Source organism: Erythranthe guttata, chromosome 6 (genome assembly GCF_056151865.1).
Source record: "Erythranthe guttata isolate IM_541 chromosome 6, IM_541, whole genome shotgun sequence".
Classification (NCBI taxonomy): Eukaryota; Viridiplantae; Streptophyta; class Magnoliopsida; order Lamiales; family Phrymaceae; genus Erythranthe; species Erythranthe guttata.
In genome coordinates, this window is record NC_142538.1 from 8882145 (window position 1) to 8908850 (window position 26706).

The window sequence follows — 26706 nt, forward strand, 5'->3', positions numbered from 1 at the left end:
CCTACAATTTGAAATGTAAGGAACGAAAAATGTAATTGTGCTTATTTTGTCCTAAATTTTTCTTATTTAATTTTAACATAAAAAAGTAATTAAGTTTTGAATCGTCAAAAATTCAATGAATTGTGAAAAAAACAATCCAATCATGTAAAAGTTGAAAAATCGAATCGAATCTTAACCTGAAAATCATAATACTTAACCGAGAATTGTGTAGTGGACCAATCTAATCCTACTATTTAATTGGATTGGATCACATTAAAATCAATTTTATCTTGATTTCTCAAATCAAATTTGTAAGAATAAGAATCACGAATTTGAGAAAAAAAGAAAAGAAAAGAAAGAAAGAAAGTAAATTATAAGAGAAAAAATTACGTTTTAGCCCTTCCCTTTCCCCATAAATTCTTGTAATTTGCTCTTTTCCCCACCAACTCATTTTTTCTTCTTTTTTCACCCCCAAAACTATTTACTCAATCTGGCAAATTTTCCTTTTTGTTCACCGAATTCGACTGTGCTTGAAAAGCAGCATCAACACTTTCACCACCGTCAAAAATCAAAACCCTCCCCCCTCTTCAAATCATCCTCTTCATCAACAAAATTGAACCATTGTTCTCGTTTTCACCTTCAATCCTCAAAATAATATTTTTCCGCCATTAATGAAGTAGGATCAACTTCTCTCAGTTCTAATATATATCGTAACTGATAATAGTAAATTAGCTAAAGTTGTGCAAAAAAGAGGGCTGAAGATTTTGTCTGAGAATCATCGGCTGACACTCAAACGAAATCAATTGCTATCCAGGTACCTTCCATTCTTCTTTCTCTTCTTTTTGCTCTAAGTTAATATATCGACTATCTTTTGTTAACTCTATTTCGATGGGATTGCCCTCATTCTAAAGTAAGTGGCAGAATTAGAATTTTGTATGCACGTTGTTGTTTTCTTTTCCTATGCACATTTCTTAGATTTGCTGTTTGAATGCACTTTTTTTGGGATTTATTCCAATTGTTGATTCAATGATGATGATTTGTATAGGGAAGTAAAATTTAGTGAGAGATAAAAGAGTGAGTAAGTTACCGTAAATTCTATAGTTGCTTTATTGTAGAAGAATTGTTGTGCCACGTTGATTGCATTTTCCGGATAATTGGACTATTCTCTCAATCAATGTACAACAATTATGGAGCAGGGGATTTTCGAAATGTTCTCGAGTGGTACGTGCATGGGTATTTTTCTTTTTCTGGCTGTAATCCAGTCGATTAATGGTTTTTAAATTTGATGTAATCATTGATGGCTTATGTGGATTGTTCTTGTTCTCGATTTGGTCTTGTAGAATTATTGAAAGTAGAAAGGATCTTTGAAATGGCATGAGTTTTATGATTAACATGTTATTGCAGCCAATGAATGATTTATAAATGTGATTGTTGTCATTTTTCCAGTAGTATTTGTAGAATGTCTGAAATGCCCTTGAGTAATACTACGTAGGTGTTATGTCGATGGATGTAGTTGCTGTCAATTAATAGTTTACATGTAATGTAGCCATTAATGGGCTTATATGTGACCGTTGTCGTTTCCCTTGGTGTTGTAGAATCATCGAAAATAGAAAGAATCTTCGAAACGTGGTTTCTTTTTTTGGTTAAGATCAATATTTGATTTGTAGCCTATTAATGATTTATAGATGCGATTCTTGTCATTTTCCAGTAAATTTTGCATGAATTCTGAACTAAAAGTTTTTCTTCTAACTGTGGTAAAAAAGTTTTTCTTTGGTCTTTGTTACTGTGGGAGACTTTTTATGTTTGTTTGACATTTACTGTTGTCAATTGTTTTATTAGTGTCTAAAAAATTATGTAAATGTGTTCATGACATAATTGTCGCATCCGATTCGGTGATGGTTAAGATATCCAGTTTGGACAACATAACATTATGTAGAATCTTGATTTGGCACCAGTAATACACCAATCTTCGTATTTATAACAACATAACATATTATAAAGCTTGATCCGACACTAGCAATTATAATAAAAGTTACGTCAGAGGATATTTAAATTAGGAAATGTCCAGTTTTATCCATGCACGTTCCCGTAAAATACATTACCTAAGATATTCCGACTACCCATCCAACACTAAATGTGGTAATTACAATTTGCATCTAAAAAAAACTTATAATAACCGTGGTTGCAACCTGAATGGAATTCATCACAAAAGCAAAAATGAAATAAGCTTAACATTCATTGAGTTTGCCACACAGACCACCTTTTCCTTTTCTCTATTGGCCACCGTGGGTGTGGCTTAAAATGGAACCGTTTTTTGTGTTAAAGATTACTTTATTTATTATTCTTGAGTACTATATTTATCATCTTTTGCATGGATATAATATATCTGACAAAATTTTGAAATAAAAAAGTAAATTTCTTAAAACACAACCACATAGTAAGAAATTTTAATTTTTTTTTTCTAATATGTCAGGTTTTTGTACTTGTATTATTACAGTTGATGGAGTTTATTCTTCCGCAGATATTCTGGTCAATTACTAGAATTATGACATTTCATTTGGAACATTGTTTTTTTTAGTGCAATAGTGAGATCATAGTTTAAAATTTACCAAATGATTTAAGTTTATGTAGTCATTATCGAGCTTCCACCTGAGAGCACAAATCTAGCTCACAGTTCTTGGTAGATGTATTCGTAAATTTCTGAGATTATAAGGTTCATTCTGGTCCTACACTATAAAACTTTAAACACTACTATGCAAATTTGTTTGCCTGAGAATGTACACATATATTAAAAGACAACTTCTCTATTTGGCACCTTTCTTCTTTGTTTTTTGGTTTCCTCCTCACCCTTTTCTCTCCGTCTCTCAACTTGTATTTTATTTCTCAAAGGTTTCACACCAAACGTTCAAATCAAACTTCACCCCCTGAAAGAACCGTCAATAACAATTCTTAACTAATAATGGTTGAGAGATCAAGGAAGCCAAAGAAAGGCTCCATCGATGAAGAAGACATGTCCATTCTCTTAGAAAGGTAATGTTATTTTCCCTATTAAATATTGGAACGTAAGCGACAAAATTAGAGAAAATTCCTTTACGGTTGTTCCTTTTTTTTTTCTTCCCTTAAGGTACTCTGTGAAGACAGTGCTGACATTACTGCAAGAGGTGGAGAAAGTTGCTGGAGAGAAAATTGATTGGAATGCAATTGTGAAAAACACTACTACCGGAATTTCCAGTGCAAGGGAGTGTCAAATGCTTTGGCGCCATCTTGCATATGGGCAAAACCTAACAGATCAATTTGACAATGCTACAAACCCTATGGTATGCGTACCTTTTCAGATTCTTATTTAGGTCTGTCTGCTGTATATATTTTAACGCTCGTCAACTCATAGCCAGTCTTACTAATAATTTTGGATACTAAGGCAATTTTACATGCCTTCGTTAGAATTTCGTGAATTTAGTCTCTCTAGTAGGCTTGTTAATTTGATTGTTGGTCAATATTTCTGATGTTTATTTTCTGCTTTCGGTTGTAGGATGATGATAGTGACTTAGAATATGAGGTAGAGGCTTTTCCTGCTGTCAACAGGGAAACTTCAATGGAGGCTGTGGCATGTGTTAAAGTAAGTATGTGATTTATTCATCAGAATCGTTGCCACGATTCTTGTTCTAAAAATTTAGTAAGCTAAATATTGTTAAATAGTGTATTTTGTACTCACTAGAAAGAGGAAACTATTGTAGAATGGAGTATAAAACATGAACTATTTATCCCCAGATATATAAACATTTACCAGATGCGACATAGACGCATACATATGTTCCTTTTCCCCCATTTCACTCTGTCAGCTGAAATATTCGAGTCTTTATAATTACCTCATTCCTTATCATTTAAAGACATCCAAATCAATTCTTTGGCTATTCCGAGGGGTATCACTTGAGCCACTTTATAGATACTTATTCATAGATCACCCTATCTTGTTTTACCTCTAATGCATCTCAGACAGTGTATGCAATCCTTCTAAATATTAACTGCTTATCATGGAGATCAGATAAAAGTTACCCAATTATGCCAGATTCTGATTCTACTCCGTGCACCCAGATAGATTATGAGATTGTTGGGCTTTTGTGCAGTGTAATGATCTGATTCGCCGGTTTAGATAATCTGATTATAGTCTTACAAAGCTTTAATATTGTGTTGATTGGGGCATAATTGTGGCTAATAGTGTTTATAGGTGGTCACGTTGGTAGAAATTTTTAATGATACAAGATGTGTGTATGAGAACCCTCGATCTAGTTGAATACTTATTCTAAGAGTATTAAAGGAAATTAAGAGGTAGTTAATTTCCAATATGGTGTTTACTGAATTTGAAAAAAGTTACATTGCTGTCTTAATTTGAAACCTGTAAAATGCAGAAGAGTGTGTGCTAATGAACGATAATGTCGGTGTGGTTGAATTATTTATTATTCGTCTTTAGGTCCTCAGTAATGTTTCTTGGTTGTACTGTTTGTCAAACTTCCTTGTTGGTTGTGGCGCAATTAGTTTGTCTCCAATTACTAGCGTTATGGTTTGTTTTGTTTAATCTGTTTTGTGGGAATTTATATGAGGGTATAACATATTGGAAACGTGATGAATATTTGGTTATATTGTGGCAGAATAAATTGAGAATGAAAAGGTTGTAAGAGTTTAATATTAAATATAGGATTTCCTGAGTTCACCTGTTTTTTAATTTGAAAATCTCTAGAGCTAAGTCACCTATTTTTTTTAAATATACTGAATAAATGTACGTGTCATCAGGTATGCTGATTTTCATACTTCCTGTTCATAGAATCATTCTGTAATTAATATGGTGTATGTTTAGTAACTAATCTGCCAAGTATGTTTTTGTTTTTCTTTGATTGGCTTGCTAGTGCTAATTTCCATTTGTGTCTAACGAAGGAGCTTTTATTTTTTGTAGGTATTAATTGCTTCTGATTATCCAATAGATTCACATCCCCCAAACAATTTGACTATTGAAGCACCGATGACTATTAACGTGCCGAAGTTGAAGGCATTCACCTCGGCTTCAGATAATTCAGTTATTGCTAGAGCTATACAGGGGACAAATATTAGCATTCCTGTTTCTGTGCAAAAGCAGCCAGTGTCTTCTGGGACATGTGGCGAGAAAAGGCCGCCTAACAATGCGACATCTGGAATAACTTTTCCGCCCCGAAGAAGAAGAAGGGGTTGGTCCACAGAAGACGACATGAAACTCACTGCTGCAGTTAAAAAATACGGAGAACGAAATTGGGCTAATATTGCAAGGGGAGATTTCAAGAATGACAGAAAAGCATCAGAGCTATCTCAGGTACTAAATTCATGTTTCATGGTTTATAACACTTTTACGTTTAGTAGTTTGAGGAGGTTCGTCTTTTGTTAGCATGCTAGTTTTAATATGTATCCTATTTGTATTTCTTTCCCCTTTAGAATTAAGTACAAAAATAACTATAGTTATCATATGCGTTGCTATTAGAAATTCTTAAGTTTTGGGAATTAAACGGGAAAAGGGATCAAGTTCAGGTTCGACTTTGGAATGAGGGTTTGCTTTGATTTACCCGAAGAGAGCTTGAAAGCTAGTTTCACTGATCTGGGGGTGAATAGATAGAATACGAATCGGAATTCCATTAGTGAGGTAAAGCTTGCTTTTAGGTAAGGGCAAATTCGAATATCATAGTGAATAAGGCATATAACAAGGATATCCTTGATTGACCGTTGAGCCACCGTGGAGTATTAATGCCATAAACGTGCCGCAAGACTATATTTCGACTAACTTTGATTATACTCGTTGTCTGGCATTGTCAGAGAAGTGGTTATCGTTTCTGTAACTGATTAGGTTTCCTTGGTTCGGTACAGTCATTTGTATTCATATGAAGAATTTTTATTCAATTTAACTGAATGCAATCAACATGCACAGAGGTGGGGAACTTTGAGGAAAAAGCAGAGCGATTCAAATGTGGGAACCAGTTCGAAACATTCTGAATCTCAATTGGCTGCTGCTCATCGGGCCATTACCCTAGCCCTAAATACACCAATGGGCGACAATTTCCATGCAAATCGTAATATGAGTACTGGTAAATCTCTCCACTTCTTCTATACTACTCGACTTTTGATGATTATTATTGATTTATATATAACTATTTTATGGCGAAATGTACCTACAGTCATGGTTATTCCTATCGAGCTTTTGAACAAATTTACCTCTATTTAAACCTCGGTTTGGTTAAAAAAAAAGAACCCCTTTATCTGGATCCTGGCAATAATTGAGCTTCCCCGTAGGGTCTCCCTCGTAAAAAAATTGGGTGGAAAGTATTGTCTTGGGATCGTTTACTTGACACTAAACCGTCTCATCTTGCACATATATATAATTATTTAATTGCGTGCACTTTTTTTTATTTAATTTCCTTGTACTTATTCTGATCTTTATTTTTGAACTATCATCAGGTGGCATAAAATCCCAGCAACAATTTCAAAAGGCTTTAAATCCACAATTCGGAGTGGCTGGCCCTCCAAAAACTCAGGTTCCCACCATAACAAAGCCGAATACTATTATCCCAGATTCAAAGATCAAAGCTGCTGCAGTTGCTGCGGGGGCCCGCATTGCCACATCAGCAGATGCCTCCTCACTAATCGAGGCGGCGGCACGCTCTCAGAACGTGGTCCACATCACCACCGGAGGTGGAGGCACTTCGATGATGAAATCCTCCTCAACTACAAGCATGTTGACCACCACAAGTCAACTCCCTAGTAATGTGCATTTTATGCGCACTGCTCAGAAGAAGGCAGCACCGATTCCGATTCCACCCCATTCCGCCACTCTACCACCAAACAGGCGGCCCGGTGTCGAAGCTCAACCACCACAAGGTAACTCGGCGAAACCTGCTGAGCTGGCGACTGTTGTTGAGCCTCCATCTGGTTTGCCGAATGCTGCAGCTACTCCTCCGTCTGTTGAAGTTGCTGTGGTTTCTAAGTCGGTAAATGAGACGAAAGAGATTGTCCAAAAGGCTGTTGACCTATCGGCTCCATTGGTCGACCAATCAAAAGAGGGAGTTGATAAACACCAAACTTCAGCTTCAGGTAATGAATGTATGTTGAGAAAGAATTTGTATTTGTTTAAAAGCTTTGGTTGAATGTTGAGTTAGTTATAAAATGATGTGTTTGTGGTGTGCTAGGTGAAAAGAGTGCCGATAACCTATGCACAAGCAAACAAGCAAACGGTGAAGCAACGACAAGTATCACAGAAGCCGCAGTTGGTGATGCGGAGAACAAATAAAGCTATGTATGAAAGTTCGTAACGTACGTGTTGGCTTCCTTCACTGTGGATGGACGTAGAAAATATTTCTAAATTGGTTATATTATATTATTTATACATTTTCCCAAATGATAAGCATTGTGAATTCAGGTTTGAAGGCAATGTATCTTGTTGTGTTCTACATGTAACTGTTTTACAAAAGTAGCAGGAGTTTTATCTTATACTATTACAAATAGGAAAGTATTTATGAACTATGAACCGTGTAATCGTTTAGTTGAAAAGAATGTTGCTAGACACCCATTTTATGTTTTATTTTTGAAAATTCTTGTAGCTCTAGTTAAATGATTCGTGTAATTTCTTCTAAATTACGGCCAACTTCCTGAAGTTAAATTACGAAAAACCCCCTTCAACTATGTATTCGATCATTCAGTTGGTAAATTTGATCTTGTAAGTGTGAACGTATAAGACAATGCATAGTTGAGAGAATGGTTGCAATTATACAAAAATGAGGGGTTTTTTGGTAATTTGACCTTACCTTAAGGGGGCAACTATTTTAAATTCCAACTTTTGCTTAGTTGAATACTACCAAGTTGAAAACCACAATTGAGTACATATTTATAAGTTTTTGGGTAAATTACACACACCCCCCTGAGGTAAGCTTAAATAACTATAAGGTCCCTGTGGTATCGATAATTACACTTAGCCCCCTGAAACGTAGTCAGAAACTCTAATGGGATAATGAATTGGATACGTTATTCCGATAGGGTTCTAACGGAATATTGGTTTCAGAAAGTGGTGGAGACAACAAAAAGCTATGGGTGATTTAAGAAATGTTCGGGAATGTTCGGGGAGCCATGTCACCTCATAGCTCTTTGTTGTCTTCACCACTTTATGAAACCTTTAGTCCGTTAGAACCCTATCGGAATAACGTATCCAATTCATTATCCCATTAGAGTTTCTGAGTACGTTTCAGGGGGCTAAGTGTAATTATTGATACCACAGGGACCTTATAGTTATTTAAGCTTACCTCAGGGGGGTGTGTGTAATTTACCCTAAGTTTTTTCTTACTTTAATACCAAAATAAAAATAAAAGTACAAAAATACCCTTTCTTACAAAATATTAATTACATCAATTTTTCTTTGAAATTACCTATTTGAAAACCAAATAAAAAAAAAGAAAAAAAAAATTCAAACACAAAAAAAAAACGGCCAAACAAACCTTCAAACCTCCCTCCGTCCACCCCTCCCACGCCGCCCGACGCCGCCGCCACCGCTCCAACCATCGCCGCCGCCGGACGCCGACGCCAAACACCGCCGAACGCCGCCCAACGTCGCCCAAAGCCGCCGCCGTCGTCGTCTTCGAATAGTAAGTTATAGTTGTTTCGATTTTTTTTCTTTAATATTTATTTAAGATTTGATTGTTTGATATGGGTAATTAGGATTTGGTTGTTTTAGGTTAGAATGATCGTTAATTAGTAATGGGTGCATATCGATTTGAGCATTGATTTGAGATTCGTGGGTCGGTTCTTCGTTCACCATTTTCGACCTGTGTATGTCGATTTTTGATGAATTTTCGACAGGTTGATGTCGAAAATTCATCAAAAATCGACATATAGGTGTCGAAAAGGTGAAATTGTTGAATTTGGTATTTTGGTAATTCGACAGGTAGCTGTCGAAATTTGGATGAGTTTTCGACAGGTAGCTGTCGAAAATTCAACCAATTTTCGACAGCTAGCTGTCGAAAACTCATCCAAATTTCGACAGCTACCTGTCGAATTTGAACTGTGATTTTTTTTTTTTTTTTTTTTAATTTGTTTTCTTTCCTATTTTTATTTGCTTGTGTTTATATTATGTATATTAATTTTTATTTGTGTGTTGTTTTGCAGTGGAAGAACCACGTGAACCTCGTATACCTCCGACTGTCTCGAACCGTAAGAAGAGGAAGGAATTATCCGATAGAGGCAAGGGCATAGCAGTCACGACCAAGAAAAAGACCACGACCAAGAAGAAGTCTGGAGAGGGTTCTTCGTCAACGAATCCGGTGCCGGCTCTACCTTCGACTGTAGAAGTTGGTGATTCGAGCAACGAACCGGTCCGAGGTCCCGAGATACCGGAATTGTACACAAAATTTGATAAGCACATTGCTTATCATATTGTGAACGGAGGGCCAGATCGCTCGGAGCGCGGCTCAGAATTTCGAATTCGAAATCACACAGGAACATTGAAATGTTGGGAGCCGGCGCCGTTTATTACAGAGGTAGTACAAAGATGTGGATTAATGTCAGTTGTACAAGCATCGTACAACACTGTGGACGGCCATCTACTTAGAGCCTTCATAGAGAGATGGCAGCCAGCTACCAACACATTTCACTTACCTGTTGGAGAGATGACCATCACACTTGACGATGTAAGTACGTTGGTCGGTTTGCCAGTTGTTGGGCGTACCGTATCTTGCGAGCGTTTGATCCGTGATTCCAAAACGAAGTCCAGTAGTTTGATGTTCGAGTTGCTAGGTGAGTACCCGGACGATGTAAACAAGAAGAAAGCGGTGAAGTTGGAATGGTTGAAGGCTAAATTTAGCAAAGTGACCATGAGAGATAGTGCGGAGAAGAGGACATACGCCATTCGGGCGTATTTGTTATTTTTGCTCGGGTGTACTATACTGTGCGACAAGACAGGCAACATGGTAAGCGTGAAGTATCTAAATCTTGTATCTGATTTGGATCGGATCGGCGAGTATGCTTGGGGCACTGCATGTCTTTGCCGGTTGTACGATGAGCTTTCCTCAGCCTCACAAAAATCAACGAACTCGATGGCTGGCTGGCTGACGCTCTTTCAGTCATGGATTAGTCTTGTATTTTTTTAGATGGATGTTGTTTGATGGATTTTATTTGATTTACTTGTTTTTTAATTTAGTTTTATATGGATTTTGGTTGTTTTAAATGAAAATATTTTTGATAATTTTCAATTTTTTTTTTGACCAAAAACACTTAGAATATGTTTTTTATCTTACATTGCAATAAATTTGGGGTTAATTTCACAAAAAAAAGAAAAAATTGCAATTTTTTCAAAAAAAAAAAAATGATACAGATCAAATTCGACAGCTAGCTGTCGAATTTCATCTGTATCATTTTTTTTTTTTTTTTGAAAAAAATGCAATTTTTATTTTTTTTGTCCAAAAACACTTAGAATATGTTTTTTATCTTACATTGCAATAAATTTGGGGTTAATTTCACAAAAAAAAAATAAAATTTGCAATTTTTTCAAAAAAAAAAAAAAAATGATACAGATCAAATTCGACAGCTAGCTGTCGAATTTCAATCGACTTGTATTTATTTTGACATCAAATTATGCAATAAACCAAATTGCAGATACAAACAAAATGATGACAAAATGAAAATACCATTTTCACACAATATCTCAAATTATTAGCACACATATATTTGAGCCACAGATTTATAAGAGATAGAAAATGCCCACAACCTTTTCTCACTATATACATCATCCAGTCCATCTACTAAGCAGAAGCCACGTGTCACCACATGGTTAGCTGCTTATCTACTATCCCCTCCACTCCCAAAAAAATTCAGTTAAGTGGCTGAAAACTAGTTACAAGAACTTCCTCCTATAAGCAAGAACATTTTTTTCTTGCAAATAATTTTATTTTATTTATTAAAAAAAAAGAAAAAATATGGAGACTAGCATTGCATGTTGTACTCGTTCAACAATCTTGCCTAATGTTTCTTCACAGCAATATTCGGCTGCCCTCGCCTCGCCCCGCTCCGTTTATCCTTCTTTTAGCTCCAAGGTTTGTTGTTTTTGAACTATCCATTTAATTTAATTGAATTCTTGTTTTTTTTTTTGTTTTTTATGAATATCATGATCCTCGTATCGGATTAGAATAATAACGTAACAAGGAAATGATTAGCAAAAAAAAATTAATTTGTTATATTACAAGTTTTATAAACTATGAAAGTTGGAAAATGCAGAGTTTGAAAGCAAGCTCGCTGTTCGGAGAATCGTTGCGTGTGGCGCCAAAATCTTCGTTGAAGATTGTCAAGGCAAAGAATTCTTCCTCCCTTGTGACCAAGTGCGAGATCGGTGACAGCCTGGTGAGCATAACAAATTTTGCTTATCCTATGTCATCATGTGATTGATTGATTGATTGATTAATTGAATGATGTATTGATTGATTGATTGCAGGAAGAATTTCTATCGAAATCGACGAAAGACAAGGGTCTGATTAGGCTAATGACATGCATGGGAGAAGCACTAAGAACAATTGCATTCAAAGTGAGAACTGCTTCTTGTGGAGGAACAGCTTGTGTCAACAGTTTCGGCGACGAACAACTAGCCGTTGATATGCTCGCCGACAAGCTTCTTTTCGAGGTCAATTTATATAATTATATATATTATTTATTAGAATTGAATAATCTCTATCTATGTATATTAATGAACCACGTTAAAATTCGTGTCCTTTTTAATTCTGTTTCTACGAACTGTTACAACACTTTACGCAAGAGTAACGAAAAACTGATCGAATTCGACACAAATAAATAATATTTGCACGAAATGAATCTAACAATTTTTGAAACTTGGCGACGCGTATGTAATAATAGGCACTGGAATATTCTCACTACTGCAAATACGCATGCTCCGAAGAAGTACCCGAGCTACAAGATATGGGAGGACCTGCTGAAGGTGTGTATTATCAAGATTCGATTTATTTTTTTCCTCGTATATTTTAGTTTAATTATATAAATAAATAAAAAAATTGTTTATGTGTGCAGGAGGATTCAGTGTAGCGTTCGATCCACTAGACGGATCGAGCATAGTGGACACAAACTTCACAGTAGGTACAATATTCGGAGTATGGCCAGGCGACAAGCTTACTGGAGTAACCGGTTCTCAACAAGTTGCTGCAGCTATGGGCATTTTCGGTCCTCGTACTACTTACGTTCTTGCCCTCAAGGATGTTCCCGGAACACACGAGTTTCTCCTCCTCGACGAAGGTCTTTTTCTTTTTTTTTTTTAATTATTATTTATGTGATTTGATAACTTATTTATTTTATTTAATTTCATATTTTCTTGCAGGAAAATGGCAACATGTGAAAGATACAACCTCAATTGGAGAAGGGAAAATGTTTTCCCCTGGTAACTTGAGGGCTACCTTTGACAACCCTGACTATGCTAAGGTCTTTTTTGTTTTTTATTTGTATTTATTATTTAATATTTTAAATAAAATGTGAAATATAAATGACATAGCAATTTGTACATATATATATCGAACAGCTGATCGACTACTATGTCCGCGAGAAATACACGTTGCGATACACAGGAGGAATGGTCCCTGATGTTAATCAGGTAATCAACTAGTTTTCGACTTTTCGTTCATCCTTATATTTATTTATATAACCGTATTATATTTTTTATTAAATAAAAAAATGAATTTTATTACATGCAGATCATAGTGAAAGAAAAGGGAATATTCACAAATGTGATATCACCAACTGCAAAAGCAAAGCTGAGGCTGCTGTTTGAAGTTGCTCCGTTGGGATTCTTGATCGAAAAGGCAGGCGGATTCAGCAGTGACGGAAAACAATCGGTTCTCGATAAAGTGATTATTAATCTTGACGACAGAACTCAAGTTGCTTACGGATCGAAAAACGAGATCATCCGATTCGAAGAAACACTCTACGGATCATCCAGGCTCAAAACCGCTGCACCCGTTGGAGCTTCTGCTTGATCACGACGAATTTTATGAATTTTCTATTATTATTATTTTTTTCCCGTTCGGCTAGATTGAAAATGCTGTGTACACAAACTTGTCGATGATGTTATTTTTTTTCTACGAGAATTAATGATGCAAGTGAATTTATGATCATGGTATCATCAATTGTTGTATCAATTTGATCTCTCCTTAACTCCTATTTCATTTCTACGTCGCTATGAAAATCGTTTCGTTTCATTAGAGTTAAATTCTAGGAAAACACGATTTTTTTTCGTAATTGTAAATTCGAGAAGATCCCTTTTGGTTTTCGTAGTTATTTATTTCCAATGACGTTTGTTGAGTTTACTGCATTTACTAACCTTGTGTTATAACGAATTGCTAAAAAAAATCACTGTGTTATTAATATTTGCAAAATACCCTTGTAATGCATTTTTTAACACACAACCCCCTAAATGATCCGGTGATGTTAGGGGCTAGTTTGCTAAAAAGTTGCATTATAGGGTTCTGTTGCCAATATTAATAACACGGGAAACTTTTTTAATAATTAGACTACACATGGGGGTGTTGAATGCAATAAACGCGAAATTTGTGGTACATAGGAAGAACCCTTTGGAATATCAGCCTTTCATAGGATACTTACACAAGAAAATATGGCTGTCAAAGTTTCAAGAAAGCAACTTAGTTTCTTGTGAACATCTCAAAACTTATTGTATATAAGCTATGGTTAATATAATCCTTTATTAAGATTACAAACTTTTACTTCTCATCGTCATTTAATAAAATGTCGAGTCCTCTACAGAAAAACGAGGCGGTGAACCAAAAATGGCACGGGTCGGTGGGAGGAATAGTAGATGCACCAATAGACGAGGTGTGGAAAATAGTGTCACAAAGCAGTAGATTGCACGAGTGGATGCCTATGGTCAAAAATTGCACTGATTTGTCGGGAAAAGAAGGTGTTCCGGGTTATAGCCGTTTAGTCTCGGGTTTCATGTTCCCACAAAAAGACGAAGATAGGTCTTGGGTTAAGGAAAGACTTGTACTAATGGACCCTTTATCTTACATTTCCGTTTATCGAATGGAAGCAAGCAATGTAGGTCTCGATGGATCTTTAAATTCGTTGAAACTCATTCATTATGGTGATGATTCGACACTAGTTGAATGGACGTTCGAGATTGATCCCGTGGAAGGTTTGTCTGAGGAGGGTATAGTAGACTACTTAGGGTACATTTATAAGTCTTGTATTAATAGGATTGAGGGTGCTATTGAGGCAAAAAAATCTTGTGTAGCATTCTTGAAGAAATTGTGAATGATATAATTACCGAATCCATTTTATGTACAATTGTTAAGTGTATATTTTTACACTTAATTGTACCTTTTAATTGGAGCTTTTGGTGTGTTTTAACGATAATTGGTGCTTAAAATGTTGATTATTTGTATTTTAGGTACAAATTGAAGAATTGGAAACTTATGGGGTAAAAAATGTAATTTAGGAGAAAAAGTGGGCCAAAAGTAAAAAAATCAAAACTTCGAAGAATTGAAGACCGGACGGCCGTCCGGATTTCAGAACTATTTCTCGCACGGGCGTCCGGGTTCACGAAGTGGCGCAGTGAAGGAAGTTTAATTACACAAGGAAACCGCCCTCTTATGTTTTTGCACCCTATTTAAAGGCCAAAAAGCACACAATTAGGAATCTATCTTTTTACACGCAATCTAGGAGCAAGAGAACGGAGCAACGAAGACGAAGACTTGACGATTCTTCATCATAGTTCTCCCTTTACTTTTATTCATAATTTTTATGATTTTTCGTATTTTTATTATGCTTTTCGTAGAGAACATGAGTAGCTAAGTTTTTAATCTAGGATTTTGTTGGAACCCTATGTGGTGATTCGAACCTATTTTTCTAATATTATGCAAGTTTAATTTTTTTGATTATTTCTTCTATTTGATCTTATTTAGCGCATGAACGTAGCTAATTTATGTTGCTATATGTTATTGTTAGAATTGATTGACAGATCGTTTTAATAATTAGAACAAGGATAGAAGAGCATTCAAGTAGTTTTCACCGGATGAGTGTGTTAATTGCATGTATTATCGTAGACATATAGATAATACCTTAGGTAGCCGTTTTCGAGACTTGTTGTTTAATGCTTTATTCATCCTAGGTTTGCATAGACATATAGTGAATCGTTTATGAATAATAGACTCATAATACACGCAACAGCGGATTATGAGTAATTTCGTGTCTCGGGTTAATAATCAGGAATTGTAATTTGCATGATAGAGGTTTAATTGGGTGATGAATTATCGCATAGGGGGGAGATAAAATCCTAGACCCGTTCTTATATTAATACTTTCTCGTGATTATTTGCTTTCTTAATTAGTTTAATTGTTTAATTGATTTAAATTGACAAACTTGCGTAGGCTGGATAAAAATCATAATTGTTAGAATTTGGTACTTAGGATTAGGTAATTTGAGTATTCCCTGTGGGATCGACATCCGACTCTCACGAGTCCACTTTTACTACTTGTTTGCGATACGTGCACTTGCGTGTTAGGTATTTAGCACCCAACAACAATAATCTCATTAAAGATGGAATTTGGATGTTTGACAAATTAAAAACCATTACCAATTCACTTAAAATTTAAATTAAAGATTACAAAATGACATTTTTTTTTGGAAAAACAAATGTGGGACAAACCACTGGGGGCAATTTTTTTTTTGCTACAATAATTTGGCTTTTTTATTATTGAAAATGACACTTTTTGGTTTAATTTCATTTCTACAACAATACACATTTGAGAAATGCGTATCATAAGGAGACGACACATGACAACATACTATTTTCTCTGAAGAAGCAATTTTGCTAGCTGCGCGTTATAAGGAGTTGACATGTGGCAGCTGACAATTATTTTAAAAAGCAAGTTTTCTAACTACGTGTTATAAGGCATCGACACTTATCATCAACCCACTTTCTATTTATATATGCAGTATTTACTTTATTTATTTAATTTATTTTAATTAAAAAATCAATGAAGAGACCGTATAATTAATTAAAAAGTTATTTTAAAAAAAATATTATTTTGTACGTTCAAGTTTTTTTGATAACAAAAAATTATGAAAGGTTTTATTAATAAAAAAGTCTTTTTTTTTAAATTAAATTTATTTTTATTTGAATAACTAAATAAATAATAAAAAAATTAATTAATTAAACAACATTATAAATAAATGCAAGAAAAAGAAATTTTATGTTTCAACAATATTTTTGGTCAAATATGCGGCATATGGCTCCCGGTGCTACATCCTCGAGGCTTTCTAATTTTGTGCCCTCTACCAAGATGTCCACTCTCATCTGCAACGTTAACACTCGATGGATCTGTGGGTTGAAATATGTTGGTATCGAATGTAATAGGTGTCAGTTGACGATCCGAAAATTGTGATGATAAAGAGCCCAAGTGAAGCTGTAAAATCGGGTCTTCAGAACCCATATTCGGCTCATAATACGAGGGGGTATATTGAGTTTCCATCATATGATCGTTTGTAGGATGTTCATCATTATCGAATACATGATTATATCCTGCAGAAGTAAACATAGGCGTCATAGAAGTTCCTACCTCCCCATCGTACATCCCCGTAAATCTAGGCATCTAAGACTCGGGTATCTGCGTCTGTGACTGAGGCATTTTTGACTAGGCATCTAAGTCTGATATTGAGGCCTCTGAGACTGAGGCATATGTGGAGGGCCATGTCGAGTTTTGAGTGCGGAAAGAGTCGTCCCGAGCGTAGGGAGATACGAACAAAGCCATCCTCATGTATGGTGGCTCCATCTTCGATAGAAATGATCAACGATCGAAGCTGCTGACTCTGAGATAAACCAAAATATTATAAGTTATATAAACTATATTATTTCGACACAACTGTTGTAAATCGCCCTAATGGTATTGCTCTCTGGTTTGATGATTGTGGAAAATAAAGTATGACAACAATATTAAAATATAAAGAGAGAATACAAAGACAAAAATCCGTAGAGAGATTAATAAGGGTGTAATATTGGGGGAGGGAGAATTCCATTATATAGGTGGAAAAATCACCAGGAGTTACAAAAGGAAGATAAGCTACCACTAACACAAATGGAAAGACATGGGGTAGGTTAGTGATCTAGTGGGAAGTTGGGTGGTTATGTTAGGAAACCTCACAAACATATTATTTACAACACTCTCTCTTGGGGATTCCTATCAAAACCACTATTGTGCATTTCATGTTACCTCATTAAAACCTTCAGAGCAATAAAACCTTGTGGGACAAAAACAACCTCGGTTAGGAAAAAGAGTACAACGCACAATCTTTCCAATCAGCATATATTGCCTCGTTAAAACCTTAGCGGGTAACCAAAAACCCTGTGGGAAAATAAATCCCGCAAAAAGGAAAGAGAGTACAATAGGACATCTAGGTATCTTCTGGATACTGAGTACCTACACGGTACTCCCCCTGAAGTTAACTCCCCCCTGATGTTTATAAGGGAGCGAGCTCAGATAATCTACACATGCCAATAGCCTTAACATGCTTTTCGAAAGTGACTTTAGGTAATGACTTAGTAAATAAATCAGCGTAATTATCCTCGCTTCTGATCTGGTGGATCATTATTTATTTGAGCTCTTGTTGTTGCTGATTGAAGAAAAAAATTGGAGCTATATGCTTGGTGTTGTCACCTTTAATGAAGCCCGTCTTCATTTGCTCAATGCACGCTGCATTATCCTCGAATATGATCGTAGGATCTTCTGTGGTAGCCAATCCACAGGAATCTCAAATATGCCCATTCATGGCTCTAAGCCAAGTACATTCACGCACTGCCTCGTGAAGTGCTAAAATCTCTGCATGATTCGATAAGCTGGCAACTAAGGGTCTGTTTTATAGACCTCCAAAACACAGCTGTGTTCCTAATGGTAAGTACATATCCAGTTTGGGAACGAGCCTTGTGTGGGTCTGACAGATACCCAACGTCAACATAACCCACAAGCTTTGCATCATTTAATGATGCATAGGGATAGAACAAACCTATTTCTATTGAACCCTTAAGGTAACGAAATACGTCCTTTACACCATTCCAATGGCGGCGTGTTGGTGCTGAGCTAAACCTTGCTAGAAAATTTACCGCAAATGCGATATCAGGTCGAGTACATTGAGCTAAGTACAATAATGCGCCTATTGCACTTAGGTATGGCACTTCAAGTGTTAACACTTCTTCGTCCTCCTCCATAGGACGGAACGGGTCCTTCGACCTATCCATTGATCGAACTACCATAGGCGTGCTCGATGGTTTCGCTTTATCCACATTAAAACATCTTAACATCTTCTGGATGTAGTTCGATTGATGGACTAAAATTCCATCAGCACGGTGTACCATCTCAAGTCCGAGACAGAAATTAGTCCTACCGAGATCTTTCATCTCAAACTCATGTTTTAGGAGTTGGGCTGTTTTACGGACACCTTCAGGAGTCCCAATCAAATTCATATCATCAACATAAACTGCTACAACAACAAACCCAGAACATGTTTTCTTAATAAACACGCAAGGACAAATATCATTGTTCACGTATTCCCTTCCGAGCAAGTATTCACTTAGGCGATTATACCACATTCTTTCAGATTGTTTCAAGCCATAAAGTGAACGTCTCAACCTAACTGAGATCGTGTTCCGTGGTCTGGAACTAATTGATTCGGGTAATCGAAGTCCTTCAGGAACTTTCATATATATATATATATATATATATATATATATACTCGTATCTAGATCCCCATATAGATAAGCTGTGACCACATCCATGAGCTGCATAGTCAGTTCCTCGGATACAACCAAACTGACTAGATATCTGAATGTAATTACATCCATAACAGGAGAATATGTCTCCTCAAAGTAAATCCCATGTCGCTGAGAAAAGCCTTGTGCTACGAGACGAGCCTTATATCTCATAATCTCCTTTTTTCTCATTTCTTTTCCTTATGAATACCCATTTATATCCCACGGGTATAACTCCAGGAGGTGTAGGAGCTACCGGCCCAAACACTCAATTTTTACCAATGAGTCAAACTCAGCCTGAATTGCTTTTTCCCAATTCGGCCAATCATCGCTCTGTTTACATTCATCAATTGATCGAGGCTCAATATCATCACTAGATACAATTTCAGTAGATACTGTGTAAGCAAACACGTCATTGATGATTATTTCATCCTGATGCCACACCTCATTCATGCATGAATAACTAACCGAGATTTCTCTATTCTCGGGAATGGATACTAATGTCGAGGCGTCCCCAAATTTCGTCTCCAAGACGGATCCATAGTCCGGAACTATTTCATGAGATGGAGCAGGTGAGATCCCATTGTTATTAGTGCTAACCGCATTCAACTGTTGGGCATTCATCCGCTTCCGGGGATGAGAATCCTTTGATCCAATTGGTCTCCCCCTCTTCTGGGCAGGGAGATATGATTGGTTAGCAGGGACTGATGGCCTTCCCACGTTTTGTCCTTCTGAGACATCTATCCTTGCAGACACGTTTGCAGCTGGTATATGAAATCTCGTCACTTTTTCTAAGGCAGAGAATGGGTCTGGTATATTATTGGCTATTTTCTGTAGATCTACGAGTCTACGTACTTCAAACTCTCTGACTGAAGTAGGGGGATCGTGATGAGACACAGTGGGGTCATTCCACACGACTTCACGCCGTTCTTCAGGAACGTTAGTGTGAACGTTCTTTCCTCCCCCTAACGGCGGGATGACGGTCTCATCAAAGTGAAAGTCCGCGAATCGAGCGGTAAAGAGATCGCCTATCAAGGGTTCTAAATATCGTATTATAGATGGTGATATATAACCAAATAAATGCCCAATCTACGTTGAGGTCCCATCTTGGTCCGTTGTGGCGGATCAATCGGGACATAAACTGCACACCCAAAGTGCGTAAATGAGAAACGTTTGGTGTACTTCCGTAACGCAGAATATGGTTGGGTTGCAGTGGGCCTCAATCGCAATAACATAGCTGCGTGCAATATTGCATAGCCCCAAGCAGAGATTGAAAGTTTGGTGTGCGTTACCAAAGTTCGTGCAATTCTCTGTAAATTCTTAATAAATGCCTCTGCAAGGCCATTTTGGGTATGAACACGTGTTACAGGATGTTCTATGTCAATACCTAAGGACATGCAATATTCGTCGAAAGATTGCGACATAAACTCTGCAGCATTATCCAGTCAAATAGACTTAATGAGATAATCTGGATAGTGTGCTCTCAATCTTTTTATTTGAGAGAGGAGTTTAGCATAAGCAACATTCTTCGTAGACAAAAAATCGACCTGTGAACACTTAGTCGAAGCATCAACCATGACCAAAAAATATTTAAAAGGTCCACATGGTGGTGAGATGGGGCCACATATATCTCCTTGGATTCGTTCCAATAAACCAAGAGAATCTTTACTAGTTTGGGCATAAGGTGGCATATGATCAACTTTTTCAATAGAACATGGTACACATATCTTATCATTGTGTACAAGATCCTTATTCGTTAGTGGATACCCAATAGATGTGTTAATAATTCGGCGCATCACACTTTGACCCGGATGTCCAAGTTGGTCATGCCATAGAAAATATTTGCTTGGATCACTAGACTTCGAGCAATCGACAAGGTGTGCTTCCGGCACTCGAATTTTGGTCCTATATAACCCTATCGAAAGTCCCTCTAATTTTCCAAGGTACGCTACTGGCCGTACACGTTAGAGGTGATGCACATATATTCATCAGTTGTTTCTGTTGGGGATCAGGCACGTGTACGCAACGGAAAACAAAAAAACAATATTTTATTTATATAAACTAATTTATATAAACAAACACGTGCACAATAATTACAATTAATTGCATACCTTTTCGATTCCAATCACCGACAAACATGATCGCATATATAATTAATTTAAATTACATAAATTAAATCATCATAGCATGCTCGCGAAATTAAATCAAGTAATAAACATGTTCAACGAACGATTCACATAAACACATAATCGAACATATAGATTCATGTGATTCAATAATCAATTAACATACATTAATCTTAATTAACATACATTAATCTCAATTAATATAAATTAATTAATATATGTACATTAATTAGGGAAAACGAGATGTTACCCTTGAAGCGTGAATCGAACGAAGACTCGAGAAGATGGCTAGCTGCTCTTCCCACTCCTACTGATCCAACCTCTTCTCTGATCTAAAATTACAGGCGTGCTCCGACTTCAATATCTCCATAGTTATGCACTGGATGCACAATTCCTATTGGAAGATTGTTTATCCATGAATTGTGAAGTTTCTATCAAAATTTCACGTCCATCCGATCACCGGTTGATTGAAGGCGAATTTCTTCGCTGGACTACGTAGAAAATCCGAGAGCAATTTATCAGAATTGCCTCCTCGCATCACCTGCTTGTGGCGGCGCGTGGAGGCGCGTGGAGACGACCCTTGTGGCGGCGTTGGCGGAAAAATAATCTTCCTTGTCTTAGGTTTCACCTCGTATATTCAATCCACTATCCACGTAGCACTAGATACGTGATAGGCTAAGTACAACGAAGAAGAACAAGGGAAAAAGGAAGATGTCGATCCGGCGGCGCGACGGCTGGTGGCGGAGGTAGAGTTTGGCTGCAAGGTGGACGGCTGATGGAGAGACAGAGGCTACGGTTTCAAGCTTGTGTTGTGTTTTTTGTATGTGTTTCACAAGATATTCATAGTGAAATGACATTAAATGTCCAAACATGTACGCAAAATATTCATAGTGAAATCATTCTACAAGAATATTACATATTACTCATCTTGGCAAATACATTAATTCATAAACTTTTTATCTTCATTCACCAACAAAGTACAACTCATATAACAATCTATTCATGAAAATCATACAGTACTCGAAACATCAACCGAGATTTTCAAACAAATATCAAATGACATCAAATACATATGCTACACAACTTTTCATGCTAATTCGAATTTATCTAGCATGCATTCATATAATAAAGAATTTCAAGAGGTTAAGGCTTACTTGAAAATTGATAAAATTCAGATACTACAGAGAAGATTATACGTTCTATGAAAGTAGATCACCGTCTCACAAACGAACCACACTCACAATTTCTCGAAGTATTCTAGCCCCACGATCAATTGATCTTCCACGATCACCGCGAGCAATTTCGTACTGATAACATGTTATAAATCGCCCTAATGGTATTGCTCTCCGGTTTGATGATTGTGGAAAATAAAGTATGACAACCATAATAAAATATAAAGAGAGAATACAAAGACAAAAATCCATAGAGAGATTAATAAGGGTGTAATATTGGGGGAGGGAGAATTCCATTATATAGGTGAAAAAACCACCGGGAGTTAGAAGAGAAGTTACAAAAGGAAGATACTCTACCACTAACACAAATGGAAAGACATGGGGTATGTTAGTGATCTAGTGGGAAGTTGGGTGGTTATGTTAGGAAGCCCCACAAACATATTATTTACAACAAAAAATAAATAAATAAATTTAAATGCATACCAGTGTGATAAGACCATAATGATCCACCAATTACATGGATCCTCTAAAATGTATGGATTAATAACTCATATATGTGTCTATGGCATTTATCGGGCCCAAAGAGGAGGATACATTTTCCACCCAAATATGTTTTTCCTTACTCTTTCTCCTCGGGACCAAAGTAAGATGATTTTGTCTATAATGTTATATTTTTCGCTAAATTATTATGTCTTAGGCTACATAGATGAGAGGAAGTATTTATACTAACATCTTATGAGTCATTTGGGCCCCATCTGGTCTCGTGAATGATCTAAATTAACCTATTTTTCCCACTGTTCTCTTATCCTAGTGTTGGTCTTTTCACATTATTCTTCCACCTCACTATTGCATGTTAAGGGAGATAAAGATGACCCTAGACGAGGTAGTCTACTAGGCGAGGTCATACTTCCTTGGGGGCGAGCTAGCCTTTAGTAGACCTTTGTTGCTTCTTTGATGGACATTTAATGCGATGGAAATTTAATGATTTGATGGACCTTTAATACTTTAATGGCAATTCAATGCTTGTTTCTTTATTCTTAGGGAAATTTAATGATTTGATGCCTCTTTTCCCAACTGTCCTATCTACTTTTATGTGGGCTCCTAGGGACAAGCTCTCTTCTCCTTGTTGGATCCTTGTTACTCTCAAAGCCGAAAGGCTTCATGGCCCAACATGCCTAAAATTCTATTATTTTTTTCACGGGGAAATTGACCCAGATCACACTGTATCCATATAAATATGTTCTCCTACCTCAAAACCTGTACTCTCAACTGTGGTACTTGGTGATATGAACCGACAAGTATGCAAGTCATACCACTCAAAATAACCATCATTTTTAGTAGGTCCATCATTGACAGACGGATAACGAACAATATAGTTGGATCTCTGCTCCCATGCAAGGATATTAGAAGCATGTGGTACCTCTACGTTGTTATAGACATGCCTCTTAAAGTTTACTTCGCGGTTTTCAAGATCTGCTTGTATGGGTTGTATCATCCCAAACTATCGAACCACCCTCTCTGGTCAATGCATCTATACAACTACGTAGCATATTAAAGGGGCTCTCGCTGTCTAGATACTCTCACAATAGATCATAGGATCCTGCCCTAGAAATCTAAACTCATGATCGTTAACAGAATACTATAAACTGTCCTAGGAGCATCTGGTCCAACATCATCCTAAAAGGACGAACAGAGTGTGCACCAGACTTTTTTTATTTTTTATTTTGTCGAAATTGATATTATTCATTTTATTTTATTTTCGTATTAAAAAAAATTAAAATATTTTCTTTCTAAAATTTCAGAATTTTGTAAAATTATTAATTTTCATCCCAATTTTGGAAATTTCTATTGTACGTTGTAAAACAACTCAAAGAATTTAAATTAAGAATCAATTTTATTTTATCTAACACACTTAAGAACACTAACAATTTAACTATTATCCTACAAATAACAAAAAAAAAAAGTACTTGTGAACACAATATAATTTTTTCCTTTACGAACACATAATCAAACAAATAATTTATGTAATTTTGAAAAACAATTATTTAAAATTTAAGGAAATAACTGACTAACCTGAAATTAGTACACGATTACTTGCACCAAAAATTTCTCTCAAATGTTGCAGCAAGTGGAAGCCTTTCTCCCACAATACACTACAAATAAAAAATTTGTAAACCCTAACACACTCAAAACCAAAACAATAAATTAATACTTTTCCAACACATTAAAGTTAATCATGTTAATCATATTTTTCCAATAATAAATTTATTTCTACAAATAAATAAATCATATTTACCTCGAGTTAATGCTACCACAAAAAATCTCCCGCGATACACTCATGAATTCAAATTTTGAAAACCCTAATACACTCAAAACCAAAACGTAGATCAAACTACGAATTAACATTTTTTCAAACAGTTTCAAAAATACAAACAATTTAAACATTATTCTAGAAATAACAAAAAAGAAAAAAATCACACTTACCTCAAATTAATGATGGCACGAAAATCCCTCATATAAAACCACAATTTTCGAAATTTGTAAACCTAACACACTCAAAACCAAACCACAATTAACATTTTTCAAAAAACATTCAGACTTACAAACAATTTAAAAATGAAAATCATATTTACCTCGAAAAATTCTACCACCGAAAACCTCCCACAACACACCACATTTTTCTAATTCAAGCTACAATTGTAAAGTGTAAATAACTATTAAAAAAAACAGTGTTAATAAATAATACAAATACAAAGTAAATGAAAGTTAAAAAATGTTAAAAAAATACTTGTTGAGGAATTCCAAAATTATGAGAAACTATATACATAAATAAAAAACAAGAACTTATTAGCAATTGATGACAACAACAACAAAAAAAAAAAAGCTGTGAAAAGAGGGAAAAATTACATGTTGGACAAAATGGGAAGTGGACGAAAAGTAGGCTACTTGCCTCCTCTTTATGAAATAATTCCAATGTTCATCTCAATCCTTGAAATTAAATCAACGGTTGCCATAACACAATTTTCGAAAAGTATGTCATGCAATAAAGTGGGCAGGTCAAAAGCAAATTTCTGTACCTATACGTTTCCCCATCTATTGGATTGAAATCGACGGCTCGGATGAAGGTTTGTGGAGCAGAATTCCTGACACGTGGCGGATTTTTATGACGCACTATTTTGAACTGCGCAATGTAGTAAATCCGGAACGACCACGCCAACTACCCTATTTCTGAAATAAATTACTCAATATGTGGTAGAAAAAAAATTGTCCCAAACCGCCAATTAAGACCATTTGCCATTGCGTAACCAATCTCGTCGAGATATCTGACATAAAGAAGTATCAACGATTGAGGTCAGTTCGGCACCAATGAGCCAAACGCCCTACGTCCGAGATCATTAAGTCGAGGTCCACCAACTGATCAGAAACGAAAGCCCATCAAACTAAGGCCCAATGAATAATAGGTGCCACGGTGGGCCAAAGTGTTCGCTAAAATGGAGTTTGACAAAAACAAAAAAAAAATTGCCAACAGTTAGCCCACGGGCGCGGAGCCCATCTACCCGCATCAGGTCGCATAAAAAGAAAGGTAACCGACAATGAGTGGAGAGCTCGGAGATTTTTATTAAAAAAGAAGATCATAGAATAATTTCCGTAAATAAATAAGAAAAGTGTGTAAATAGAATCAATGATCTAGTAATCAATGTAAATGTCGGTCAAATTAACATGTGCTAAAATAGGTAATGTCTATTTAGGAGTTCCATGTATAAACAAATGTATTAACCCAATTAGGGTTACAATTTATCATCAACATACACTATTTTCTGAATTCTCTCTCTACTTTTACATTTTATATTTGTCTTGGTCATCTTCACCAGTGACAACACCGGCATTAAGTTAGCTTTTCTGGCGGTCAAAAGAGTAGGACTTGGAACGAGGTCTTGAGGGTGTAGATTCTACACCATCAAGTGGCGCCGTTTGTGGAAAAATGAATCAAGCTCCAAGATGTTGAGTTTTCTCAGATCTAAAAGGAAAGAAAACTTTTAAAACCTTTTAAAAGGGAGTATTAGTCTTTTTTGAATTCATTCAGTTATTTACCCTGATCAATTAAATACGCACAGTCCATTATTCTTTACACAAAAAAAAAAAAAAAATCAAAATCAAATAATTTTGGATAAATTACACCTACACTCCTGATGTATGCTAAAATAACTGAAGGTATCTATAGTATCGGTAATTACAATCACCCTACTGAAACATTGTTAGAAACTGCATTGAATAAGTTATTGCATGAGGATTCTAAGGGACAATTGGTTTTAGGCAGTGGTGTACATAATATAGAACTAGGTGGTGACATTGCTCTCTTAATATTTCTTAAATCCTTATTATTTGATATAAGATTTATAAATTTTCGTCTATGGTAGCATTAACAACCCCGTCAGAAACAAATATAATGCATATCGGTCCCTAGAACATGAAATCTTGGCTGGACAATACCACAGTAACATTAAAGTTCTTCTAGCATTCCTCTGGGGTGTATGTGTAATTACACCATTTTCTCACCTCTTTCTTGATTTCAGTTATTTTATATGTCCGTTCATCACGTTTGCCCAAGTTTCCATTTTGAATT

At 36.1% G+C, this 26706-nt stretch overlaps 3 protein-coding genes across 4 annotated transcripts; all 3 read left to right on the forward strand.

The window, feature by feature from the left end:
- The first annotated feature begins 420 nt into the window (after nt 1-420).
- Nucleotides 421-7554, forward strand: LOC105953604 (uncharacterized). Of its 2 annotated transcripts, none has more exons than XM_012977276.2 (8): nt 421-793; nt 2869-3009; nt 3104-3296; nt 3509-3595; nt 4928-5317; nt 5924-6080; nt 6451-7083; nt 7179-7554. In XM_012977276.2, the coding sequence occupies exons 2-8, from the start codon at nt 2939-2941 to the stop codon at nt 7277-7279; spliced, it is 1632 nt and encodes a 543-aa protein (XP_012832730.1). In that variant the 5' UTR covers nt 421-793; nt 2869-2938; the 3' UTR covers nt 7280-7554. The 2 variants fall into 2 exon arrangements, with proteins under 2 accessions (XP_012832730.1, XP_088675949.1); XM_088819823.1 differs by lacking the exon at nt 421-793 and adding an exon at nt 1095-1200.
- Nucleotides 7555-10932: 3378 nt separating this feature from the next.
- SBPASE (sedoheptulose-bisphosphatase) lies at nt 10933-13166 on the forward strand. Its single transcript, XM_012977279.2, has 8 exons — nt 10933-11066; nt 11248-11370; nt 11462-11647; nt 11878-11959; nt 12049-12270; nt 12353-12453; nt 12551-12622; nt 12723-13166. The coding sequence occupies exons 1-8, from the start codon at nt 10950-10952 to the stop codon at nt 13002-13004; spliced, it is 1185 nt and encodes a 394-aa protein (XP_012832733.2). The 5' UTR covers nt 10933-10949; the 3' UTR covers nt 13005-13166.
- Nucleotides 13167-13770: 604 nt separating this feature from the next.
- Nucleotides 13771-14295, forward strand: LOC105953595 (uncharacterized). The gene has a single exon (XM_012977267.2). It carries the CDS (start codon nt 13771-13773, stop codon nt 14293-14295), a length of 525 nt encoding a protein of 174 aa, XP_012832721.2.
- The last annotated feature ends 12411 nt before the right edge of the window (nt 14296-26706 follow it).

Coding starts and splice junctions, on each gene's coding strand:
- LOC105953604 (XM_012977276.2), top strand. CDS start 2,939: ATGGTTGAGAGATCAAGGAAGCCAAAGAAAGGCTCCATCGATGAAGAA. Junction 5,318..5,923: donor AAGCATCAGAGCTATCTCAG/GTACTAAATTCA, acceptor CAACATGCACAG/AGGTGGGGAACTTTGAGGAA. Junction 7,084..7,178: donor ACACCAAACTTCAGCTTCAG/GTAATGAATGTA, acceptor GTGGTGTGCTAG/GTGAAAAGAGTGCCGATAAC.
- SBPASE (XM_012977279.2), top strand. CDS start 10,950: ATGGAGACTAGCATTGCATGTTGTACTCGTTCAACAATCTTGCCTAAT. Junction 11,648..11,877: donor CCGACAAGCTTCTTTTCGAG/GTCAATTTATAT, acceptor ATGTAATAATAG/GCACTGGAATATTCTCACTA. Junction 12,454..12,550: donor ACAACCCTGACTATGCTAAG/GTCTTTTTTGTT, acceptor TATATCGAACAG/CTGATCGACTACTATGTCCG.
- LOC105953595 (XM_012977267.2), top strand. CDS start 13,771: ATGTCGAGTCCTCTACAGAAAAACGAGGCGGTGAACCAAAAATGGCAC.